This window comes from Micromonas pusilla, assembly GCF_000151265.4.
Source record: "Micromonas pusilla CCMP1545 genomic scaffold MICPUCscaffold_2, whole genome shotgun sequence".
Classification (NCBI taxonomy): domain Eukaryota; kingdom Viridiplantae; phylum Chlorophyta; class Mamiellophyceae; order Mamiellales; family Mamiellaceae; genus Micromonas; species Micromonas pusilla.
This window is the reverse complement of record NW_003315883.1, coordinates 1350178-1374091: the sequence shown is the minus strand read 5'-3', so window position 1 is coordinate 1374091 and position 23914 is coordinate 1350178. Positions and strand designations below refer to the sequence as shown.

Genomic DNA, 23914 nt, shown 5'->3' with positions numbered 1-23914 from the left:
AACGTACAGTACTTCCATCCGTACATGTACAACGTACTTCTACGAAAATAGAATACGGAAGTACTTTCGAAAGTACGAAAGTACTTTCGAAAGTACTTTCGTACGTACGAAAGTACGAAGGTACGAAAGTATCTATCTTCGAAGGTACGAAAGTACTTTCGTACTTCTGTACACGTACGACTCACGTACGTTAGTTGTACACGTACAGTCGTACACGTACAAATTTGAACACATACTGTACACGTGCGTGTACACGTACTGTAAGTTTACTTAAAAGTTATCTAAAAACTTATTTCCATACATGTACTGTATGTGATAAACAACTACGAAGGTATTCTATACTGTAACTTCGTAAGACTACACGTACTATCCCTAGTGACAGTTTGACTCTGCGAAATATGTACTTTCGTACATGTACAGCTGTACAACGTGCGTAGCCCTACATATGCGTAGCCTACGGACGTATTCTATTTCTGGAAATATATTGAAGTACTTCTGGAAGTACTAAGCGCATTCATAAGCAAGTGCTCTTTCGAAAGTAACATTGTGCGCGTGCTGTGGCACAGTACATTCTTGTTAAAAAAAGCGTTTTTGTAGCGGACATGTCTGGAGTGGGGTTCGAACCCACGCGGGCAGAACCCATGAGAAAGGTCACCATCACATAGATAGCAAGTTTTCAGAGTCATCACACCTCATGATGACATGAATGCTCACATTTACTTGAACCTCACGCCTTAGACCACTCGGCCATCCAGACGACAATTGCACTCATCTGTGCCCTATTGCTATCTATGTAGCCCTTGTCAAAATTACCCTAAAATAGTATGATATCATAGCTGTGATAGTAACATCAGCACTTTGGAAATCGGCACTTCTAACTTTCACCAACAGCGCCTTCCACAACACTATTCTACGGCGCTGAACACGGCGCTGAACACAACTTAACACCTGAAAAGTTGAGCTGATCTCCCATTTCACTTCGTCACCTCCGGGAATTGACAAAGATAGTGCTCGGAACTCAACCCGCCAAAACACTTAACGTGTGAAAAAGCCATGCTTGATTTCTTGAAACGTGGAACGTAAATCGAACAGGCAAGCATGGGAAGAGTCGCGATTACAGACAACAGTCTTCTCAGAGAATCAGGCTCCGGGAGTGCACGTGCTCCGGAATGTTTGGGATACTCAAGGAACATTTGGGACGACCCGGACGACGACTTAACTCTCTCTCGTGAAGCACCAGGAACCAATCCAGTCAGCAAACTATGTCCTGCGAACGAAATAGACGGTGCCATCAACGAAAGATTTATCCAACAGGGCCGTATAACACTTCAGTGTCGCTCTCGAACAAAATGGGCGTCATTGCACCGGTCAGAAACCATTCTTAATCCACATGATCACGAGATATTTCCTTCACGTACTAAAAATGAGATAGGGAACATTTTGCGGGAAGGTGCAGCTCTTGTCCATGGAGGTGCTAATATTTCTCGACACCGAAAACATATACCTTCTGGTGTGCTAGATACTTCCCGCGTTCTTGATGCGAACGCAAATGATCGGAGCACCGCTGTTGTGCGGTCCGTTCATTTTCATCCACAAGGAAATCTACTATTAACTGCTAGCCTCGACAAATCTCTACGTTTCTTCAAAATAGATGGTACTGTCAACCCCAAGGTTCACAGTGTTTATTTTGACGACAACCCGATCTACAGAGCTCGCTTCGTAGGAGATGGGTCAGAGGTCGTAGTTTCCGGGAGAAAAGACTACTTCTATGTACATAATGTCCGGAGCGGGGCAGTCGAGCGGATAGCACCGTTTCCATTTCGAGGAAGTAGTCTCGAGTCTTTCGTAGAGACACCTGAATCTGTTCAAGACCCCATGCTTGCTTTTCTTGGTGCAGACGGGAACGTTCCACTGGTGTCATTGAAATGCAGATCGCGTGTTGGTGCAGTAAAAATGAACGGATCAGTACGGTGTGCCTCGTTTACTCCAGACGGCACACAGCTGACTACGAGCGGTGGTGATGGTCACATATATCTATGGGATCTTCGTAACCAAGGGCGATGTGTAGAGCAGTACGCCGCCGAGGATGGACTCGCGGTAACTTCATTGTCGTGTTCACCAACTGGTAAACAGATATTTGCTGGGGGTATCTCAGGTGCGTTGAACATATACGGCGATGATGGTTTAGGCACGCCTCCCAAACAAACTAGCGTGATATTTTCAGAAACACATCTTCCTCAGTTTGCTGCGCAAGAACCTATGACTACTGACATACAAGTTGCTACCAAGAGAGACCCTATTCGCTCAATTTTGAATCTCACAACTGAAGTTGACAATTTGAGCTTTAGTAACGACGCACAATTGCTTGCATTTTCATCTCGGCTTGATCGAGATGCCCTTCGACTGTTACATGTACCTACGCGCACCATCTTTTCCAACTGGCCATCTTCCAAGACTCCTCTTCATTATGTATGGAGTACGTGTTTTAGTCCGGCAGGTGACTACTTCGCAGTCGGGAATGCCCGAGGTCGCGCACTTCTATTTCGCATACATCAACACGATCATTAGGAATGTCTCACAGTTTTGACCTTTCGCGCGATGTCTTCCCTAGGTTGGAGTTTTTTTCCAAAACTACATTTTATTTGTCAGTAATGGTTGTTCTGAAAACTTTGCCTTTACGAAATATGGAAGTACTTATAAGGGTGCTCTGTGAGACAAATCTGACGGTGCAGAGCTTTATCGACTTGTCTAGATCACATGGCGTACAATAAATACTTGCTGTCACGTGACAATTTCCTGGATGCTTGGTATTCGTGCATAAGAATGGTGAGTTGAACTTTAGACGAGTTTAGACTAGAAAGTTCAGGCTCACATGACCAGTCATGAACAAACTCGCTCATGAGCTGCTACTCTCAAGTTGGTTGCACAAAATAGCTGCATCAAATGTGATTAAATTTTAATGATGGGAGTTGTAAGACGTCGCCATATGATAAGAAAGGAAGCTGCTTAAAATGTATGTTCAAGAAAAAAATGAGATTTCAATAGCTGTGTTCACAAAATATACTTATGTGATAACAGTGGGGGAATCCCGGCCAGTAAACTCCTTCAACTTTGATGTATCAAGTGCTACATTTATTAATGGTGCGAGCGCATCTTGTGCATCAATATTCTGTTTTGTGACATCTGGCTCGTATTGTTCGATGTACATGCGAACCGTTGCACCAGAAGAGCCAGTGCCCGAAAGCCTGAAGATGAAGCGGCTACCGTCAGTGAAGACAAAGCGGACCCCTTGATTAGAGGAAACTGAGCCGTCAATTGGATCGGTGTACTCAAAGTCATCTGCGAAGTCAAGTTCATACGAACCAAACGTATCACCTTGTTTGGCAGAGGCAGCGACAGAACGAAGGTATTCAACCATTTCATTGCACGGGCCTGCCTCACATCCCTCATAGTCATACCGACTGAAAAAGTTCCTCCCATATTTTGCCCAATGTTCTTTGGTTATCTGTTCAACGGTGACCTTAGAACCACCCACGGGAATCTCCTTATTCCGGTGCGCTAGGATAGAAAGCCACGCCAGTACTGCCCATGGACCATCCTTCTCACGGATATGGTCTGAACCAGTGCCAAAGGACTCTTCGCCACAAATGGAGAGACGGCCAGCATCCATGAGGTTACCAAAAAACTTCCAACCAGTGGGGGTCTCGAAACATTCGACACCGAGGGCTGCGGCAACTCGGTCGAGGGCAGCCGCTGTTGGCATCGATCGAGCGAGCCCCTTAAGTCCACCACGGCCTTCGAAATATGGAATGCAATCCTGAGCGTTAGCAGCAATGATTGCAACAGAATCTGAAGGGGTGACGAAAAAGTTGTTACCAAGAATCATGTTTCGATCGCCATCCCCGTCAGAAGCTGCCCCAAAATCAGGAGCATCATTCGCATACATAATCTTAACAAGTTCCTCAGCATATGTTAGATTTGGATCTGGGTGGCCACCACCAAAGTCCTCCTTCGGTGTATCGTTAACACACGAAGAAGGGTCCGCACCAAGAGCTTCAACAAATATGGGTTTCGCATATGCACCTGTGATAGCGTGCATAGCGTCAAACTTCATCGTGAAGTCAGAACGAGTGAGCAGAGATTTGATAAGTTCCATATCAAATACTTCGCTCACGAGTGCAAGGTAATCTGCGACAGGATCTATGACCTCGACCTCGAAGTCATTAAACTTAGTTGTACCACACACAGAAAGGTCAATTTCAGGTATGTCAGCCATTTTTAAGACATCCACAGTCTGTGTAAAGCCATAAATCTTATCCGTAATTTTTTCAGGGGCTGGTTCACCTGAAGAGTAATTGAATTTGATTCCCCAGTCTTCTTTTGGCCCACCGGGATTGTGGGAGGCTGACATGATGAACCCCCCGTTCGCTTTGCGCGCACGGATTACAGCAGATGCCGCAGGAGTGGCGAGAAATCCATTCTGACCGACAAACATTTTTTTTACGCCGTTTCCTGCGGCGAGTTTTATAATGATCTGCGCAGCCTCTTTATTAAACCAACGCCCATCCCCTCCAAGCACCATGGCCGAACCAACAACTTCTTCGCGTGGCAAAGCAAGAAAGAGGGACTGTACCCAATTTGCAAGGTAGTTTTCTGACGCGAAAACTGAGGCTTTCTTGCGGAGGCCGGACGTGCCCGTTTTTTGTCCGTCGATAGGGGTCGTTGGGACATCACTGACTTTATTGCCAGCTGATGATATGATCTGAACTGACATTCGCCTGGTAGTTGCCCTTGACGACTTGAAATATGACTTCACGGAGAACTGACCACGAAGAGTAGCTGATGGCTGCGCACACGATGCGACCATCACAGAGTAGCAGAGAATACACTATTTTTCGAGAATGTGCAGCAGAGACAGCGTTTCACGAGTGGGATCAGATCGGATATGATTTTGTGTTCCTAACGCCGTTTTGGATTGTGAAAATCGCGTGTACACGCCAGCCCTAACGTACAGTACGTGACTATTACGTGTACAGCTGTACACCGATACTGTTGTAACGTTGTACAGCTGTACACGTACACGTACAACTACAACGTACTGTACGTGTACGTATCAAATTTTGTATCTAATCTTTGGTAGGCCGCTAGTGGCTATCAGCGAAAGGATATGAGCCTAGAAAGGATGGCGAAAGGATGATCGCGCGCTGTGCTATAACATCGCGCAGACGCCGTTTTTGGCTCTGTAACTGCACGGCATGTTAGATGACATCACCCTCGAGGCGCGCGGATCGATCGCGTTCGTGTGTGAATCGCACGAGCAAGGCATAGACTGGCGCGATGTCGATTTGTAAAAGAGCATTTTTCTTCGCAGCTACAGCCTCGACCCGCGGAGTTCAACTGCCGACGCAAGCGATCGTTTTTTTTGCGCTGCGCGAATTTTAAATATGCGCTAATGTGTTCACGCGATATAATCACGAAGTTTTTTTACGTTCGGAACTGTTTCCATGAAGTTTCGACGTCGCGTACGCGAGCTCAGGAGACGGCAAATGATTCGTAACGCCGAGTCTGTTTTGCAAACGACGGATCTGTGCGCCGGTACAGCCTGATTCAGCGGCCCAGGTGTATAAAACACGCTGGAATGACCGATTACGCTGTCTAGTCGATGTTCGCTTTGACTCTCCGGCCTCAACCGCGGCGCGCGCCTCTCTGACTGTCCTCGCGCGGCGTGGCAGTTAAGAGGTTGAGCTCATCAGTAGTTCATCCTTTTAAAACGTACTACGCTCTTACAATTTGCTCATACGCCATCCTCTCGTCATCCTCTCTATAGCTCATATCCTCTCGCTGATAGCCACTAGTGTACACGTACGTGTACGCGTACGAGTACAGGTAGCTACTCGTAGATAAGTTGTCAGTACTACTCAGAAAAATACAGTCAAACACTCAACACACACGCATTCCTTCGCAGGTGGAGCCCGCTCCAACTCGCGCTCAAGATAATGTCATCGAACGCACTGTCGTGCATTGCTGACCCTTTGGGCGCAGTCACGACGCTCTTTGACGCGTGCACAGATTCGTCGCTTGCAAAACAGACTCGGCGTTACGAATCATTTGCCGTCACCTGAGCTCGCGTACGCGACGTCGAAACTTCGAAACTTCGAAACGACGAATCTGTGCGCCGCGACAGCCTGATTCAGCGCCCCGGTGGTATAAAACTCGCTGGACTGATCGGTTTCACTGTCCAGTCGATGTTTTCTTTGACGCTCATAACTACCTTCGAAGGTACATAAATTCTCTGGAAGTTTGCTCATGTGGTAATAGATATTGTACACGTACACGTACAGTATCCTTATGATAAAATAACCCCCGTTCCGGCTGAGCTCCAGGTTGTACAGTCTACGGGCATTTAATTTGTGACGTCCTATGAGCAGTTATCAACGGCTGAGTGTGCATGCGAGGGGCACAATTTTTTCCAAAAATTGAAGTTCTTTTTTTCACCCACGCGATCGAAACTTTCATAACATACTGTACGTGTACAGTACACGTACTGTACTGTACAACGTACTGTAAGTCGAAGTTTCGCCACTGAAGGTAAGTTTATAAACCCCTTCCCGCTCGATTAAAAGCAGACGACAGAAAGCCGCGCGCACGTGATTGACGTACGGGCAAATTTACAGTGCAAATAATCATACAAGTTTGAATAGCTACCTACCTTGTCTACCTACGTACCTAGCTAGCTCAGGGATAAACTAACTAAAATTTCGACAGCAAGTACACGTACTGTACGAGTACAACGTACAGTACGTGTACAACTACACTTAGTCAAAATACATTGTGACAAAGATTTATTGAAAAAAAAGATTTCCGTACACGTGTACGAAAGTACTTTCGTACAACGTAGTTGTACAGCTGTACACGTACACGTACATACCTTCGAGGGTATCATACTTCCGTGTCATAAAATAAATACTGTACGTTGTACACGTACAGTACGAAAGTACTTTCGAAAGTACTTTCGTACGAAAGTACTTTCGAGAGTACAAAGCAGAAGAGTGTAGACTATCAAATACGTTCAGCAGGAAATAGTCTTAAGGCAAGTCCAAGCAAAACGTCGAACATGGCGCGTCGTTATGATTCTCACACGACTACTTTTAGTCCAGATGGAAGATTGTTTCAGGTATTTTATTTCGCGTTGCATCTGGCACCTCACGGCCCACTCGATTCAGCACTAAGATATTCATAAGAAAATCAACTGCTCTGCCCTTCGATACTGACGAACGACCAACAGGTTGAGTATGCTATGGAAGCCATAAGTCATGCGGGCGCTGCAGTCGGGATCCGAACAGATTTCGGTGTCGTCCTAGCTGCTGAAAAGAAAATTCTTTCAAAGGTAACAGCGAAATTGAAATTTGGCGCGGACTACTTGAGTACTTGTTTTTACAGCTGCTTGAAACGTCTGAGGCGTCTGAAAAGATGTTTAAACTGGATGCCAACATTGCAGTTGCAGTTGCGGGTATCAACTCTGACGCAAATATACTAATTAACTCATCCAGGTAATACTTGATTAAACCTTCATTCCAATCACTTTTCTATACTCATGATCGCGTGGTATCGCTACCTTACGGGGTATTCCAAAGGCTTTTCGCACAAAGATATGCTTTGAACTATTCTGAACAAGTTCCAGTAGAGCATCTTGTACAGAGTATGTGTGATCAGAAACAAGGATACACACAGTTCGGTGGCCTGCGACCATTTGGAGTCTCGTTTCTTTTTGGTGGCTGGTAATGCTGTGATTCATATGTTCGTTTCTCAGAGTCTTTAAGGTGCCGGTGATATCCAGGGACAGAAACTTTGGTTTTCAACTGTATCAGAGTGACCCTTCCGGTAACTACTCGGGTTGGAAGGTAGGCGACTTTGTTTCCCTGAAATGTTTTACTGATTTTTTTTAAAAAAACTTTTAAATATATGCTGTCCTTCTCGAATGGCCACGGCGGTTGGTGCTAATAGTCAGGCTGCGCACTCAATTTTAAAAACCGAATACGTTGAGGGCATCTCACTGTCAACCGCAAAACAACTGTCTTTAAAAGTTCTCAAGCAAACTATGGACAGCACAATATTAATTCCAGATAAAGTTGAGTTAAGTGAATTAGCTTGGCAAGATGGTGTACCGGGTCAAGTATCGTATAGGCTCGTGCGTGGTGTAGAGCTGAGGGATTTGTGCATCGCGGTGAACAGAGAAAATATGTGAGATATCTTATCAGTGCTCGAGAACTTTTTTTAAAGAAAACAAAAAGTCTAAATGTACGCGACGTGTACATGAATGTTCTCGGTCTTAAGGCATGATAAAATCAAGTAGTTCTCCCATAGACGTATCACTATGCCTCCGAAACGATTAACTGCGCAACTTCTGAAACACTGGCGTCTTCTGCCCTTGCCGTCAGTTTCAATGCTACTTCATTTGACACGTCGATCCCAAGATTGAGCCTGACAAGTAAAGCGACATCCCCCACGTAAGTTCCAGAAAGGAGTGCTGTATGAGAGCGAGCATTTGGTGGAACTGCACCAGTACCCTCACATGGCTGCAAACCCAGAACCTTCGTAACCGTTTCAACTGCTTCTCCTAGGCTTTCACGTTTACCAAGACTGTATTCATTGGCTGTCTCGGTCTCTATGGGCAACGCATCCCAGGCCTTTTAAAAAAAATGTTAAATGTAATATATACCGGGAAAACATATGTTAACAAAACCTTGCGAAAATTAGACAATGGCGTCATGCACATGAAGTCGAGCAGCGATAACTCAACATCTTCTATTGTATACTCGTCTTCATAACCACATTCCTCGGGTATGTCACTAATGGGATCAACTTCTTTAGAGGTAAACTTGAGAGTGCAAGCAAACTTCGCTGAAAAACGTTTTCCCTGTGTTGAATGAATCTGTGATATTGCATGGAAAGCCGCAAAAGAATCTCGCTGTACCTCAACTCTTGAGAACGCAACATATGTGGAACCTGATTTGCCAAGTGGCATTGATTCCAATGGAATTGATGCACACTCTTCGAAACAGCCTGCTCCATCCAGAAGCTCCATCGCCACTGAAACATTTTCGAGGACTTGTTCTTTGATAGTGTTTGTGCATTTGAACTGAAATACAACGTGCAACTTAAAGACATGCTTGATACAAGTGACCTAGGTGGGTGCCTTCAGTCAGCAGCAGCGATAAGAAGTCAGAAGACAAGTTTAAAACATTCACCTTATATTCTGTCTCCGCTTCAGTAAGCTCAACAGCTATACAGCTCTATTACACAAAAAGGGGTCACAAAGGGGTCAGCGGCTTAAAAAAAAAAATCAAATGTGCTCTCGAACCTTGAAGATTGGTCCGAAGTGCGAGAACTGAACGATACTAGCGACCGAACGTTCAGCATCCTGCAGTTCTCTGTCAAAACCGTCATCCAAATTAGGGTGACTATTGCCTTCGAGATCCAAGACACCATCAGGGTCAGCAATGTTCTCACGGGGTGCACATTTGACAGCACTTATGTCAAAAGAGGAGCTTGTAGAGCCTGAAACATATTCAGAAAGAGAGGATTCAAGGGCACACAAGTGATACTTGAGGTGACTTTCTAGACCGTCAGCTCCGAACGTTCGGTCCTGCATGGCAGCGACGAAAAAAGTAGCACGATCGCGGACTTCATCATCATTGTCGTAAAGACAACGACGGATCAGAAGTAAAGTGCGAGGCAGCAAAACTGGACAGAGCAAACCAAACTTTGCAAGTGCACAAACAGCAGAAGCGCGAATAGTGGCATTTTCCAAAATAACGCGGTTATAAATATATCGGATATATTTGCTTGGATCAGAAGCAGTTGGTCCTTCTTCACCAAGTAGGTGAAGAATCTGTGAGGATAGGTATGTAAATTCACAGTCTTCAATGAACTCGCTAAGGTGACTCAAGCCTGAATCTTTAGCCTCAGGAATTTCTTTTATTAAGCATAATATGCTTTGGATGATTGAATTTTTGTAATCGAAGCCACCTTCTTCTCTGAGGTGACTGGAGAGGAAATTCATAAGAACCCGGTGTTTTTGCGGGAATTTAAGGCAGAGGCTCTGTATAGCCTCAACGACAACAATTTTGAAATCATCCTGCAGACGAAAAAGTAAACAAAAAAGTTCGGCAAGTGACGTCCAAGTGCAAACATGCGACGAATACCTGAATGTCAGCCATAAAAGTTGCAATTTGTTTCAGAAGACGTTCAACCGAAGACTCATTCCCAGTTTTGAGCAGAGTTGTAATAGCAAGTGTTGCTATGGATCGATTATGGTCAGAAATGAGGCCTTCCATATCCATGTTGCAGCAGGTCACAGAAGAGGGCTGCGACAGTGCTACCTTTTTGAGAGCACGAATAGAAGCGAAACGAAGTGTTGGTTTCGAAGATGACAAGAAAAGCTGCAAGACTGAAACAGCAGGCTGAAGCTCTTGAATGGTCACATCAGTCAACTCTGTTATGACCCTGCGAAATGCGAACCCAGAAAAGTCATCAATGACAATAAAATATTAATTATAAGCATTGAAAAACAACCTTGCAGCCTCAAACATCACAATTTCTGATTTGTGTCGCAAGCAGCTTTCAAGAAAAGAATAAAAAGGTCTTTCACCACGATTCTCGCCGCTACATGATGAGCCTTCTTTGATGACCTGCAAGAAATTTTGCAATTCACACGGGTGCTAGTCACAAGAAGGGGAACCAAACTCACAGGTGAGGTGGAAAAATGTTGAGGAGAAACAGGGAAGCACTGCTAAAGTTCACACCTGAAAGACGTATCGAATTACAAGACAGTGAGCCAGTTGAGAGCGAATCGTACTCCGTGTCATTTGAGTTACCAGCTTACTGACTGCCAATCTATCATTCTGCCGGATTTGGTGAAGAAGGGCAAGGGCATGAAACTGAACAAAAGGACCCTTTGAATTGACCGCCTCTTGAACTTCATTGCTCCAACGGCGAACAATTTCACAGTTCACCTGTAATCAAATTAGAATTAAAATGTTATGTTAGTAATATGTATCATCAAGTATGTATCAATTATCGAACCTTTAACAGATGTGTTCCCGATACGAGGGCAGCTGACGCAACGACAGCATTTCTATCAACTACAGCCTGTTTAAGATATCGTTCTATCTGCCCCAGAAGACCAGCATCTGTTATGTTACACAGTGCTCTTATTGCATTCGAACGATATAAATCTATTTTGCTGTTCATGTCCTTCATCAGCGAGGAGGTTACAATAATGACCTGTTATGGATGCAGTTTTAAATCACGCTCGGAAGGTCAAAAACAGTCATCCCTACTTCGTCAGCAGTTGGACATATTTCCTTTATAATAAGGTAAACCATACGACGAAGGTTAGTGTCCTTTGACTGGAAGAGCTTTGTGACAGCAAAAAATACTTCTGTAGCTTCCGTCTATAGAATTGATGATCGAGAGATATTCGTCAGTTGTGATCTCACTCCAGGAATATGGTGTTAAAGACAGGACGAAAGGAAGTTTTGAGCACCTTGGTGAAAGAGTCGCCTTGGTTACACAAATACAAAAGTTTGGTTATCACCTGCGTAACAGCGGTGAAAGAGAAATGAGCCGTTCAGTAGATCGAGTGCATAAGCGATGTACACACCTGCTGACAGCGGCGGGTGTCAAGTTGCGAGTCATTGAAACAACGCGCTTCTTGAAGGACAGCGCCTTTTTCGATCCCCCAAAACGGAGAAAGTTCTAGTCCGTCTTCAGAATCCTCGTCTCTTTTCTTTCCGTTTTCGGGCATCAAACTGTGAGCTGTTTCCACCATATTTCCCGTGCGAGAAGCTGCAACGTTGTGCTCCGCTATTTTGAAAACCGGATTTGTAGGTCTTTAGTTGATTGCTCTCAGTCGGCTGCTGCGTGAAAGTACACTACACGTACACGCACAGGAGGACTAACGCGGTGCAATATTCAATCCTTCGAAGGTACTTTCAGTACCTTCGTACACACGTCGTACTTCCGAAAGTACCTTCGAATGTACACTGCACACGTACAGTACACACAGTACGTTTACAGCTGTACACGTACGTGTACAACGAATGTATTTCCGGAAATAGATAATATCTAATAAGATAGATATGCAACTTAGCTAGCTAGCTAGATATCTACCAAGGTATTTCCGGAAGCACGAAGATACAGTACGTGTACATGTACTGTAGCCCTACAGTATCTATCTTCGTACGAGATGTGCCCTATTTGTACACTTGCACTTCCGGTAGTACACGTACGCTGTACACGTAGGGCTAGCATAAAACGATACTTTATTTTCTATTGCACTTGTATGTGTACAACGCAGTACGAAGGTAGCTGATTAGTTGTACGTGTACTGTACGTGTACAGATACTTCCGGAACTATTTTAATCCGCTGCTTTGAAATAATAATTTTATGATGTAAGGGCCAACTCATTACTGTACATATAAAGTTGTTGATAAACAACCAAAAATATTATTCACCTCCGATACTTCCGGAAGTACGGAAGTACGTTGTACAGTACACGTGTACACGTAATGTAACTTTAGTACTCCCGGAAGTACCTTCGTACGGAACGAAGTACGGAAGTACCTTCGTACCTTCGTATAATACACGTACACGTACAGCATCATGGCATTGTCATTGTAGGTAACTTAGCTATGGCCTGGCCATAATATCTTTAATCAGATAGGGGGCTTAGTACATAGCTAGCTATAGCTACATACCTTGTACTTTCGTACAACGTACTTTCACGTTCGAAGATAGAATATCTTATTTTATCTTCGAAGGCATCATATTTATAGTACGAAAGTAGTACTTTGAGTTGGGATAGATAGAGAGATAGGGGGCTTAGTACACAGCGTACCTTGGAAGATAGAAAATGACAATTGAATTGGCCTTGCTGCATGGCGGGCTCTGGTGCCCGTTCCGGTTTCCGCCTAGTGACGAGGATGCGCCCTCAACTCTATCTAAAGAACTATTTTAGTACGGAAGTACTGAAGTACTCTCATACAGCACATTATTAAAGTCTTTTTGAAAGTACTTTCGAAAGTACGGAAGTACAGTATACTTCCGGAAGTACGTGTACTATTAAAAATAAACTTACCTTCGAAGATAAAATAAACTTTTATGTGTACGTGCACAGCTGTACACTTACGTGTACGCGCTCATCCTCTTAATATCCTCACTAAGCTCCTATCCTCTCGCTGGTATAGCCACTAGCTAGTACTGCTTCCGTACTTCCATATTATGAAGGTAGGTATCTATGTACCTAGCTAGCTAGCTACGAAGGTAGCTAGCTAGCTAGCTAGCTAGCTAGAGCTATCTGCCTAAAATAAGGTATCTAGCTAGCTAGCTAGCTACCTTCAGGTAGCTAGTATCTACTGAAGTACGAAAGTACTTCCGTACTTCCGTACTACTACTTTTACTTCCGTACTACGAAAGTACGTAGTACCTTCGTACTCAGTACGTAGCTATTATGTGGATAAGTGCTACATACGTACTATTGATACATATCTACAACTACAGTAAATCTATCATATTATTAAACTATCTTTATCTATTCAACGGATATTATTTACACGTACGTGTACTGTACACGTACAGTACGTGCAGGTGTACAAGTAGTGAGTCTCAACAAAAAGACTTCAACAAATCCTGCTATTCTTTGTCCACGCAGGAGGCAGGGCTAGCTAGCCCTACGTGTACACGTACAGGACGTGTACAGCTGTACACGTACTCACGCCACTCAAGCTGTACAACCAAACTCCAAAGAAAGTGAACATTTTTAGGGGGCACGGACTCACTGTCTGGAGAGGAGTACTGCCCTAGACATGTTTAAAATTTTTGACCAAGCTTGATCGACACGTGGTTCGTCTTGGAAGGGCTCTCGAATTTGCCGCCCAGACACTCAGCTTGTCTTGATTTCTTCACAAGATGTCGACTCGTTCTAGTTCAGATTTGACTCACCAGGTACTTTTTATTGTTCGCAACTATTGGATTGCAAAACATAATCCCACGATTACCGTTACAGGAAGTAAATTTTTCGGCGGAAGACGAAGTGGTTCTAGTCGTACCAAACTTTTCTCTACAACAGGTACGAGGGAAGCGTGCGTTGATAAAAAGGTTTTTTTCTTAGTTATCCTATTTTCAGGTCCATCTTCTAGGCGGTACGGTAGGATTGATGGATAAGTCATCTTCTTCTACATCGCAAACACGGCCATTCCCAATAAACAGAACTGTGTGTGACCTTCTCTCATGTATGGACCGTTCCGCCCTCAAATTCAAGCTGCTGTCCCCCTGTGGTTTGCCACGATTTTAAAGAAGCAGGGAAAGTGCTGCATCATTCCTCCTATGTGGTTAAACGTAAATGCGCTGCGAACCGTGATCGAGACAGAACGGGTTGATGACGTTTTCCAGGTTAACTTGTAAATTACCCTGGAACGATTTCCAATTTTCCATAGTGCTTTTCTCTGAGAGTTCATGGTGTTAGGGTTTACCATTTCACTACATTGAACTAGCTGCCGAACTCTGCAAACATGCTCGCGATGACATGATAGATTGGAGTCGTTTGTATGACCTCGTGGTGGGTTGGTTAACGACATTTTTCTGTAGATGAAACTGAATGAAAGAAACCACAGGACACGATTCGGTCAGTGAGGCATGTCAAAATACAGTCAGGACTCCGAGGACTGAATGCAGATGCTTTGAAGGTAATTGCCGAGCACTGAATAATGTACATATCGCTGCTGATGCAACTACGCGCAGGGCGTGAAGTTGCGACACCTTTCAGCTATAGAAGTAAATGTTCTTCGTCCTTTCATGTCAAGTGTGGTGGACCACTTTTTGAATTGTTTCAAATGAAACCTTGACCTCTTCGACTTGTGATACCTGGGAGTGTGTTTTGAGCAGGAAAAATCTCCTCAAATCCAATCTCCCTGCTGCAGTTTCAGAGGTAGGTAAACCTCGGATAGATATTGGAAGCCATAACTGCTAAGTGCTTGTATTTCGGCTTTGGTCTTGGACCTGAGCATAATTTTTATCTCCGCTACCCACTCGGGGTTCTGCTGGATGAAACCTTCCTTTAGCATATGATGCCCTGTCTCAATGTCCTTCTGGCTCATTTCTAGACGGCATTGTTCAGGTATCTGGAACTTATTCAAATCACTTGGCCGAACCCCGAGCCACTTTATGTCTGGGGTAGTGAGGTTTGCAGAGTCAAAAGCCATATTTTTTGATCCCAGCAGATATTGTCAAAATCCATGATCAAATTCAATTGTAGAGCGTCACATGATGGAAAAAATTTCAAGGGCAGAAGGTGTGAAGGCGCTCCCAAATGCAGTCCCTGACCTGCATGTATACCGAAATTATCTTCAACCCATAAGGGTCAGCATCCACCAGCGCGAGAACTGGAATACGGAGGTCACGTTTCAGCTTTGATAAGAAGAGCCTAGTGGCGACATCAGGCTGCCCTTTGGCAGTGATGATAACACACGGAAATCGATTATAAAATCTATCCTCGGCCAGGCGCATGAAAGCCGCGTCTTTTTCAACCAATAGTACAAATTTGGCGTCCGATCTGAAGTTCGTCACCTTGTCAATGTTGCTCGGAATGGCCTTACCACCTATACCCATCTTCGTACAGTCAATCTCGTCGCCATCCTCGGTATATATCAATCTCCCAACAACAACGCCTTTTTCAGACGCGACGACATGCAGAGAGTTCCTTGTGCAGCCCAAAAGACAAGAAATATCATCAAGAACACCGTCTGAATCCTTCTGATCTTTAAATAGTTTTACATCAGTGTAGAAAAGATCGCGTTTGGTGACGTGAATGCCACGGGATAACACGCCGTGAACCAGTTGCAGCACGCGAGTGAGAATCGCGACCTTCCGCACTGACGAGGTATTAGAAAAAGAGGTGAAGGTATGTTTATCACGAAGTACGATACGATCTAGCTGTTCCATGTATACTTGATCAGCGCTGCCACGACTTGGAAGCGAGAACCCGAATCCGTCGCCGACTAAAATGCTTTTGACGACGGCCATCATTACCTGCTCAATAGCGCCAGCCACCTCGCTACCAGAAAGGTCTGTCACCTCGCGATAAGAGAGCTCAGAACTGAGGTTTTCCAATGTGCCGCCCACCGTTTGACGAAGTTTAATGTCAGCACCGAGCGCGTACACTTTGTCGAGCACCTCCTCAACAGACCCTAAGCGTCCATCACGCCCGTCTCTAAGGAGTTCATGTCCAAAAATAATGCCGGCTTTTTTGGACACTGGCTCTTCGTCTTTCGCTGGAGTTCGCATCTTTAAAGTCGTGTGGGTGGGACCTTGCTCAACTCAAAATGTGTTTCATGATACATACGGAAGAACAACTATCGGATACGTACGTGTACGTGTACGTGTACACGTACACGTACTGTACAACTGTTTTAATACAAAAAAACACTTTATTTGTAAACGTACAACTACAACAAAAAGTACAACGTTGTACTGTACAGTGTACAGCTGTACACGTACACATACTTCCGGAATTATCATCTGCAGTGATAGATAGCTACCAGGGGTTATCTTTTAATAGTACTTTCGAAAGTACACGTAACGTTGTAGGGCTACACGTGTACACGTGTACTTCCGAAAATAGATAATACTTCCGGAAGTACACGTACGTGTACACATAAATGCGTTGTACTGTACACTTACTTCAGTACATTATTGTAGCATCTAATTGTACACGTAGTGCACAACCGAACCCGCAGGACTCACGCACGGAGGTGCTGAAGAACTTCGAAGGTGCGCACCTGCGCAAGCGTGTACTTTCGTACCGTTGAGTTGCACGTGTAGGAGTCGTGTGCACCGTTGACCGAGTCGTGTACACCGTTGAATGGAACACTAATACAAAAATGCTATTGAATAGCTGTCATTAAATAAAACGTTCCGGAGATACAACTGAAGGTTTTGAAATGGAATTATTAGAGGATGCGGGTAATATTTCGGAGCACGAACCGAGGGAGTTTGAGGAGACAAGTCAAAAAGCAAGTGAAGAAATGGTAGAGCTCGTAAATATTTTTACAGAGGAGCAGATGAACAGATACGAGAGCTATCGCCGTTCGTCCCTCCCGAAATCTGTGCTAAAACGTATTTTCCAAAGTTTCACTGGCACTGTACTCAATTCTAACGGTGTAATTGTGCTCGCTGCAGTCGGGAAACTTTTCATTGGAGAGCTTGTTGAATTAGCCCGGGAAGTGGCTGACAGCCACGGGCTGTCGGATCTCGAACCTGTTCAGCCTCTCCAACTCAAGGAGGCATTTCGACATATGTTGCTGGAAGGTAAAGTATTGCACAGTCGAAATGTTGATATGTTTCGGAATCAGCGTTTGTGATATGCTCCAAGTCACTCAACTTCGCGTAAACTTTGAGTGATTTCTTCATAAAGTAAACTCGTCTGTGACACGAGACTCTTTATACCATCTGAAACTTTGCTTGTATTCATATGGTAATCTGAAAATTGTATAACTGGAAAACTCTATGCTGAGCTTTGATTGCAGCAGTATTGGCACTTTAAAGCATATCTGACTATCTTTGATGCCTGTGCTTATCTTCGCTTCAGCTCTGGACCCAAATCTGAACTCAGATCTTCTTGGCTTCTCTCGACCCGGTTGTCTCGATGAATCTTCACAGGCACCTTTTCTTCAGCGACGTTCTCAATATTTAACTTTGACAATCCATTCATGGAACATCTGAGTCGGATATGATTTCACTGGCCTTGAAGAGGCCATTTTTGCATCGTGTCAACTAGTGCATAAATTTGTATTTGACAACGTTGCTGCTTGTACTATCAGAACAAGTCTATTCAAAAGCTGTCTAATTTATCAATTGTGCCTTGAGCAAGATGAGTCAGCGTTTCGCACTGCATAAAGCACTCAACCGCTGGCGTTTCTTCCAAAAGAGATATTTCAAACTTAAAGGTAACCTCATCGGAAAATAGTGAACGGTGTAGAGAAGGAAGATTGCCTGAACGACTTCTGCAAAAAAATAAGGAAGAAGAACTTGTTGGTGTTGTTTACTTTTGGTTTGTTTTCCCTTTTCTTTTCAACTTTTCGGCACGCGCCTTCGCCTCAGCGACAGCAGTCGACGAAATTAAACCATGGTTTTTTTTCTTGCCGGTCAACTTGGCTGCCACAAGTTTCTTAGCTTCAACTGGGTTAATCAGAACAGTATCACTTGTACCAGGAGCATCATCTGGGTTGGCTGTTTTCTTTTCAGATATTTGCTCGGAGCTGGAAACAACCCGTGCGGCTTTCTTGCGGCGTCTAGCAGCAGCTTTACTCTCTCCTAAGTCAGTTTCTTTTCCAGCTTCCGTGCAAACACCTACCTCGACGCCAAACTCTGCAAAGACAGCTTCAAGTTTCTCGAGCTCAATTTTTTTCATTTCTTTCTTTGATAACTGTCTCTCCTGTGTAGCAGTGGACTTACTGCTGCGACACGGTGGTTCGATAGGAACAGTAACAGCTAGATCATCTTCATCATCATCGTCTTCGTCTAGCTCGTCAAACACCATATCTTCAATGTGGCCGTTAAACTCTTCGAAACTTTCTTTGACACATACTGCAACATCAGTCTCATTTCCAGCGGTTGAAGTTCCAACGCTGATATCATCTTCGTCTGTGTCACAATCGGCCCATGAAAGCACGTTCCTCGTAGCTGTGGCCGCCCAGAGCTTTTCATCAAGCAAGTCTGTTTCATTATTATTATTATTTTTTTCTGTCTTCTACAAGGAGGATAAGTTAAGTGAATGAATATTCACGTCAGAAAATTAAGCTGTACGTAATGTTTCAGATGCACTTCGTAAGGGAGAAGTGGATGGCGTGGCCGAAAAAAATGTGTGGTTATAACATATTAAGTGACTGAGACGGCAGACACGATACGTCACGTTACGTTCAACACGAACAGGTGGGCAAGATTTTCCCTACTCTAAGAAATCGAAAAAAAACGCACTTTAGATTTACTTGATTTGGTGTCAAGAGCATCAAAAAGATTTGCGCTCACGGTAACGCTCATTTTTCACACTCTCGAGGTCGAAAAAAGCAAAAACGTGCTTGGATCAAGTTCTTCGAGGGTTCGTTATGGAAAGCGTTCTCAAAGGAAGCTGTCAGAAAATTTCCGAAGGATTAGATCGAAAGAAGGTTTTGACAATGAAATATATACGAATGTGCTGGTCGTGATCAGAGCATCGGAGAACCGAGCGCTATAAAGCAAGTCACGATAGTGGTGGCTGCGAGGGTCCGTTGCTCTGTTCGCTGTAAACGAAGTACGGAAGTACTTTCGTACTTCCGGAAATATTGTACTGTACAGTATGATACTTTCGTACTTCCGTATGACATTCGAATGTACTTTCGTATTTCCGGAAGTAGGTAGGGCCTAGGCCTAGCTAGCCTACGTATACGAAGGTACATACTGTATCATACATGTAGTAGTTTTGATTTATTCAGCTCTATCTACTATCCATCGGAAGTACGGAAATAGAATACTTCCGGAAGTAAATTGTACCTTGAGGTATTCTATCTTCGAAGGTACTTTCGTATTTTCGTACGAAAGTAACTTCGTAGCTACGAAGGTAGCTACTAGTAAGGCTACTGTAGTACACGTAGCGCGTACGTACTTCCGGAAATAGATAATATTCTATCTTCGCACCTTCGAAGGATGTACGAAAGTACGAAAGTACTTTCGTATTTCCGTAGTTAGTAAAACTATGACTTGCTGCTCTGCTGTGAAGGCGTCTCCACGGATCGAAAAATGGCCGATTGCAATGACCACAATCGTTTGTTGCATGTAGGCCTAGCGCCTTTCAGAATAACTATGTCAGATCCGGTAATGAATGATTCCGGTCTATTTGGGATATCCTTGAATTGCGGGTTGCACGCTTCACGCGTCGTAGGTAAGGGTGGGTCTAAAATTCAGGAGTTGATCGGGAAATCGGGGGCGAACTTGCGCGTTAAACGCAACTCCGGATTCTGTGATATAGTCGGTTCCGTATCAGCGGTGCATGCGGCCACGCAGTTAGCTATCAGTGTCATCGAAGAGGGCTGTGTGAGAGACTTGAGAACTGCCGTTTCTCAGGCTCTTGGTAGTAACAAAGCACTGAACGGACTGCTTGCTGAAGTTTCGAGGAGGCGAATAGAAGTTCGTTGGACAGATGTCGCAGAAATCCCATCTCATAAATCTATTCTTGTGCCCAAACTTGGACTAGAGGAAATGCCCTTCACGGTTCCAATATGCCTGCAGTGACATGCCGAAAACAAGAAGGTGTTGGCGTGCATTCTATCAGATGTCTCAAGAGGTAGTCTGCATTGGTAGTCTACTGTAATGTACGTGGCATGGAAGTCGCTGTTCCGTTCAGAAGACATGTTTCGGTGGATAATAGTGTTCGCATTCGTGTATTTAATCAATCATGTCCGTCGCACGTTCAAACTTTTGAAATTTCATCCTCTTTTTTTCGAACCACCTCATCTACGTCTGTTGTGTGCTTCAAAGTCATTTTCTCGACATTATTTTCAAGAGACTTGATTTCATCTTCAGAGTATCCCTTTAGCTTTCCGATACTTCTTAACGTATCACGTCGAACATTTCGGAGCGCGACCTTGCCGTCCTCACCAAGCTTAGACACAAGTTTGGCCAGGTCTCGTCTACGCTCAGCTGTAAGTGGAGGAATATTGAGGCGAATGCAGTTACCATCGTTTCCTGGCATGAGGTCCAAGTCACTCGACATAATGGCCTTCTCTACATCATCAATTATATTTTTATCGAAGGGCTGGATGATGATGGTCTGAGCATCGGGTGTAGTGATGTTCGCAAGGGACTTCAATGGTGTTACTGAACCATAATACTCCACTTCGATGCGGTCCAAGATGGCTGCATTTGCCCGCCCAGTTCGCACAGTGTTCAAATTGTTTCTTATCGAGTCAACCGATTTTTCCATGCGATCATCGGCACTTTGCTCGATATCAAACGGAGTTTTATTTTCTTGAACCGCGCAAGTAACTGCTCTGCTGTTTCGAATGAAACTAAGAAAAAAACAAGTCAATATCTGCTACACCTAACACAAAAGTTGTTCGTGAAGCACACCTGCGCTTAGCGTGAAATACGGCACATTGTTTTCTTGCTGCGATGCATCTGATTGAAGCACCGACCCGGGTGTAATCCTGCGAGTAAATCAAGTGAAAAAAAGCAGTGAAGGGTTACATAAATGAATATGCTACATACAAGCGCTTTAAACGCAGGTGAACACTGAAAACGAGAAACTGCGTCAGCGATGCTTGTGGTCATTTGAATACTATACTGCGCGCTAGACCAAATGGATGTTCGCTGAAGGAACAGTCTGCACGTTTGTACAGAGTTACGTGCAAATCACAATGTGGGGAAATAAATGAGAGTGCCTGGGAAACTCCCGAGGGATTCCGAAGCCAAACAAGAGAGCACGGGACGCGTACACGTTTATTAATAGCCCTACAACGCAACGTACGGAAGACTTCCGAAAGTACGAGCGAGGGTACAATAGATACTGTACTTTCGTTGGTTCGTACGAAGGTACTTTCGAAAGTACTCTCGAAAGTACTTTCGTACTTTCGTACTTTCGTAAAAAAACGGAAAAAAAAGTACGAAAATACTGTAGGGCTACAGTACACGTACACGTACAGTATCTATTTTCGTACTGTTCGAAGGTACAGTACACGTACTTTCAGTACACGTAGTTGTACGTGTACAACGTTATTTCCGCACGATTGTAACCCTCGGCCACTCGGTCGTGGATGGATGATCGAGCGAGCGAGCCACCGACGGTTGGCGGGTCAACCCCCCGCCGCGACGGCCTCTCCGAAGATGCCGCGGTCGCTGTCGTACCGTCTTCACGACGCCCTTAACGTCCCCCTCGTAGGCGCACTATCATCGATGTGCATCGCTGGGCTCATCGGCGCGATGGACGCGCACCTCGTGACGAAGATCTTCATCACCTACATTGCGATCGACACGACGTGGATCGCATTTTCACCAAGCGCTGTCCCGCGATACGCGTGGGCGATCGTGATACATCACGTCCTGACTTTCATGATTCTTCTGCACCCGCTACGGTTCCCAGAACACGCTATTGAGACCTGCAGGGACGGGATCGTGGAGTTGAACACGTTCTTCCTAATCGCACGGCGGTGCGTCAAAGCACTTCGCGAAATCGTCTTTTGTCAACGTTGTCCTCAGTCGTTGTCACTTATCTTTCCCGTCGCTGACATATTTTCATCCTCTCGTTTTTCATCGTCGCAATCACAATAAAAGGCAGCTCACCCGAGGATCCGCTCTGAACCGTCTGTGCGACCTCTGCTACCATCTTACGCTCTCGATCAGGTTCTTTTGGCAGCCATACCTTATCTACCACTTCAGATACATAACGCACATGGACCAGGGGTACACCGTTCGAGAGCACTACATGGTGATGATATCCCAAGTCATGCTGTGCGTGTTTAACATCCTTATCGTCTTGCCGGGCTTTATGGGGAATATGAAGAAGAACAGGAAGACGGAAGCAAGCGGAGAGGAAATCAAGTTAGAGTAAGGTAGAGTGAGGAGCTTGTCTGTGGCTTCAAGGGCGGAGCCGCAGCGGCGGACGACGAAGACGAGACATTTGATGCGCGTGCGAGTAGAGAACTCGAGAGGGAGGGTGACCGAAACGTAGCTAATAACACTTATAAGATAATCGCAGGTTTCATTTCTTGCGGAACGCAGAGTAGGAGGGGAAGCCTTTCTGCAGTCGTCACTTGTTTCGCTCATGCCATCCCCGTCATGTCCGCCACCTCAGCGACTTGCGACACAGTCTTCTCCGCTTTGTTCTCCGTGGATCGTAGAGTCCATTGCATATTTACAAATTCCTTTGACGCCCACGACAGACCGAGCCCTTTCGCTGGCCGTGCCGGCCTCATTTCCCCCTCCCTGTCGACGAATTCGATGAAAGCCATCTTCGCGCTGTCGCTCCGTCGCTGATCCGTCTGTAGCACCCTCGTAAACCCCCCCGCGCGGTCTTTATACCGCGCCGCGAGGGTGTAAAACAGCTTCTGCTCCGCTTCGTCTGTCCGTAGAAGCGCGCGCGCTCTGCGACGGCCCGCGATCGTCCCTTGCTTCGCCAATGTGACGACGCGATCGGCGACGCGGCGCAGGTCTTTCGCCTTGGCGACGGTCGTCTTGATCCGCTCGTGCGTGATGAGCTGCGTGACCATCGTCCGAAGCATGTTCCACGACTGGCCGTGTTTCGCAAGCTTGCGCCAGCTCTTCGCTTGGTGTTTCATGTCGTAATAAGTGCGTGCGTAAAGTGCTGGCTGTGTACGTCCGAGCCTTCAAAGCGACTGAAATGCCCACGTGTACGAACAAATGCGACAGGACGACTCCGGTGAAACATGCGAGATCTGAGAGCGCGCGCCCGATCAAAGGTAGGGTTACGATTTTGGCCACAGGATCGAAACGCAGCCGTGATTGGTCGAAATTTTACCACCTGAACGGTACGGAAGTACTTTCGTACTTGTATGTACATCGTTGTGTACATACTGTACACGTATAGAATAGTTGTAGTTTTACTACTGTACTTTCGAAAGTACGAAAATAATATGAAAGTATTTTCGTACGAAATAAAGTTCAAATCGTACGTACGAAATATAAAAGTATGTACGAAAGTATTGTAAGTTGTTATTCTATCTTCGAGGTCCGACTAACGTTACACGTACGTGTACACGTGTACGGATCATAATTCTTCGTAGGTACAGTACAATGGCATTTTGATAATATCATACAAGGTAGAATAGTATGCATACGTGTACATAACTATGTACGAAAGTACCA

General features: G+C 44.9%; 12 protein-coding genes across 12 annotated transcripts; 6 read left to right on the top strand and 6 right to left on the bottom strand.

Annotated features, from left to right (window-relative positions):
• The first annotated feature begins 924 nt into the window (after positions 1-924).
• On the top strand, positions 925-3073 carry UTP18 (U3 small nucleolar rna-associated protein 18). The gene has a single exon (XM_003056417.1). It carries the CDS (start codon positions 1099-1101, stop codon positions 2566-2568), a length of 1470 nt encoding a protein of 489 aa, XP_003056463.1. The 5' UTR covers positions 925-1098; the 3' UTR covers positions 2569-3073.
• Positions 2791-4958, bottom strand: PGM1 (phosphoglucomutase). The gene has a single exon (XM_003056028.1). It carries the CDS (start codon positions 4865-4867, stop codon positions 3065-3067), a length of 1803 nt encoding a protein of 600 aa, XP_003056074.1. The 5' UTR covers positions 4868-4958; the 3' UTR covers positions 2791-3064.
• A 2135-nt stretch (positions 4959-7093) lies between these two features.
• PAC1 (proteasome alpha-4 subunit) lies at positions 7094-8253 on the top strand. The gene is made up of 6 exons (XM_003056416.1): positions 7094-7174; positions 7286-7387; positions 7441-7550; positions 7635-7778; positions 7838-7901; positions 7982-8253. The coding sequence occupies exons 1-6, from the start codon at positions 7115-7117 to the stop codon at positions 8243-8245; spliced, it is 744 nt and encodes a 247-aa protein (XP_003056462.1). The 5' UTR covers positions 7094-7114; the 3' UTR covers positions 8246-8253.
• Positions 8249-11963, bottom strand: COPG (coatomer protein gamma-subunit). Its single transcript, XM_003056027.1, has 12 exons — positions 11666-11963; positions 11549-11599; positions 11343-11456; positions 11086-11286; positions 10806-11015; positions 10576-10691; positions 10206-10506; positions 9362-10138; positions 9249-9293; positions 8975-9184; positions 8744-8917; positions 8249-8687 (listed from the first exon to the last, which is right to left on the bottom strand). The coding sequence occupies exons 1-12, from the start codon at positions 11831-11833 to the stop codon at positions 8373-8375; spliced, it is 2682 nt and encodes an 893-aa protein (XP_003056073.1). The 5' UTR covers positions 11834-11963; the 3' UTR covers positions 8249-8372.
• Positions 11964-13972: 2009 nt separating this feature from the next.
• On the top strand, positions 13973-14899 carry PSF2 (putative DNA replication complex GINS protein psf2; the record flags this gene model as incomplete). Its single annotated transcript, XM_003056415.1, has 7 exons — positions 13973-14008; positions 14070-14132; positions 14190-14210; positions 14297-14455; positions 14529-14621; positions 14677-14748; positions 14804-14899. 7 exons carry the CDS (start codon positions 13973-13975, stop codon positions 14897-14899), a joined length of 540 nt encoding a protein of 179 aa, XP_003056461.1.
• Positions 14900-14958: 59 nt separating this feature from the next.
• MICPUCDRAFT_45274 (uncharacterized protein) lies at positions 14959-16372 on the bottom strand. The gene has a single exon (XM_003056026.1). The coding sequence runs from the start codon at positions 16343-16345 to the stop codon at positions 15341-15343; it is 1005 nt and encodes a 334-aa protein (XP_003056072.1). The 5' UTR covers positions 16346-16372; the 3' UTR covers positions 14959-15340.
• A 629-nt stretch (positions 16373-17001) lies between these two features.
• Positions 17002-18017, top strand: TAF11 (transcription initiation factor TFIID subunit 1; the record flags this gene model as incomplete). Its single annotated transcript, XM_003056414.1, has 1 exon — positions 17002-18017. The coding sequence occupies one exon, from the start codon at positions 17002-17004 to the stop codon at positions 17419-17421; it is 420 nt and encodes a 139-aa protein (XP_003056460.1). The 3' UTR covers positions 17422-18017.
• On the bottom strand, positions 17807-19284 carry MICPUCDRAFT_55489 (uncharacterized protein). The gene is made up of 2 exons (XM_003056025.1): positions 19037-19284; positions 17807-18809 (listed from the first exon to the last, which is right to left on the bottom strand). Exons 1-2 carry the CDS (start codon positions 19097-19099, stop codon positions 18102-18104), a joined length of 771 nt encoding a protein of 256 aa, XP_003056071.1. The 5' UTR covers positions 19100-19284; the 3' UTR covers positions 17807-18101.
• A 232-nt stretch (positions 19285-19516) lies between these two features.
• Positions 19517-21501, bottom strand: RRF (ribosomal recycling factor, chloroplast precursor). The gene is made up of 3 exons (XM_003056024.1): positions 21302-21501; positions 21164-21240; positions 19517-21102 (listed from the first exon to the last, which is right to left on the bottom strand). The coding sequence occupies exons 1-3, from the start codon at positions 21362-21364 to the stop codon at positions 20505-20507; spliced, it is 738 nt and encodes a 245-aa protein (XP_003056070.1). The 5' UTR covers positions 21365-21501; the 3' UTR covers positions 19517-20504.
• On the top strand, positions 19835-20509 carry MICPUCDRAFT_55488 (RNA binding protein; the record flags this gene model as incomplete). Its single annotated transcript, XM_003056413.1, has 1 exon — positions 19835-20509. One exon carries the CDS (start codon positions 19835-19837, stop codon positions 20324-20326), a length of 492 nt encoding a protein of 163 aa, XP_003056459.1. The 3' UTR covers positions 20327-20509.
• Positions 21502-21849: 348 nt separating the features above from the next.
• On the top strand, positions 21850-22803 carry MICPUCDRAFT_64675 (uncharacterized protein). Its single transcript, XM_003056412.1, has 2 exons — positions 21850-22239; positions 22364-22803. Exons 1-2 carry the CDS (start codon positions 21851-21853, stop codon positions 22638-22640), a joined length of 666 nt encoding a protein of 221 aa, XP_003056458.1. The 5' UTR covers position 21850; the 3' UTR covers positions 22641-22803.
• Positions 22804-22983: 180 nt separating this feature from the next.
• MICPUCDRAFT_8751 (uncharacterized protein) lies at positions 22984-23313 on the bottom strand (the record flags this gene model as incomplete). The annotated part of the gene is made up of 1 exon (XM_003056023.1): positions 22984-23313. A coding segment is annotated over one exon (330 nt), but the record flags the coding sequence as incomplete, so codon positions are not given.
• Positions 23314-23914: the final 601 nt, after the last annotated feature.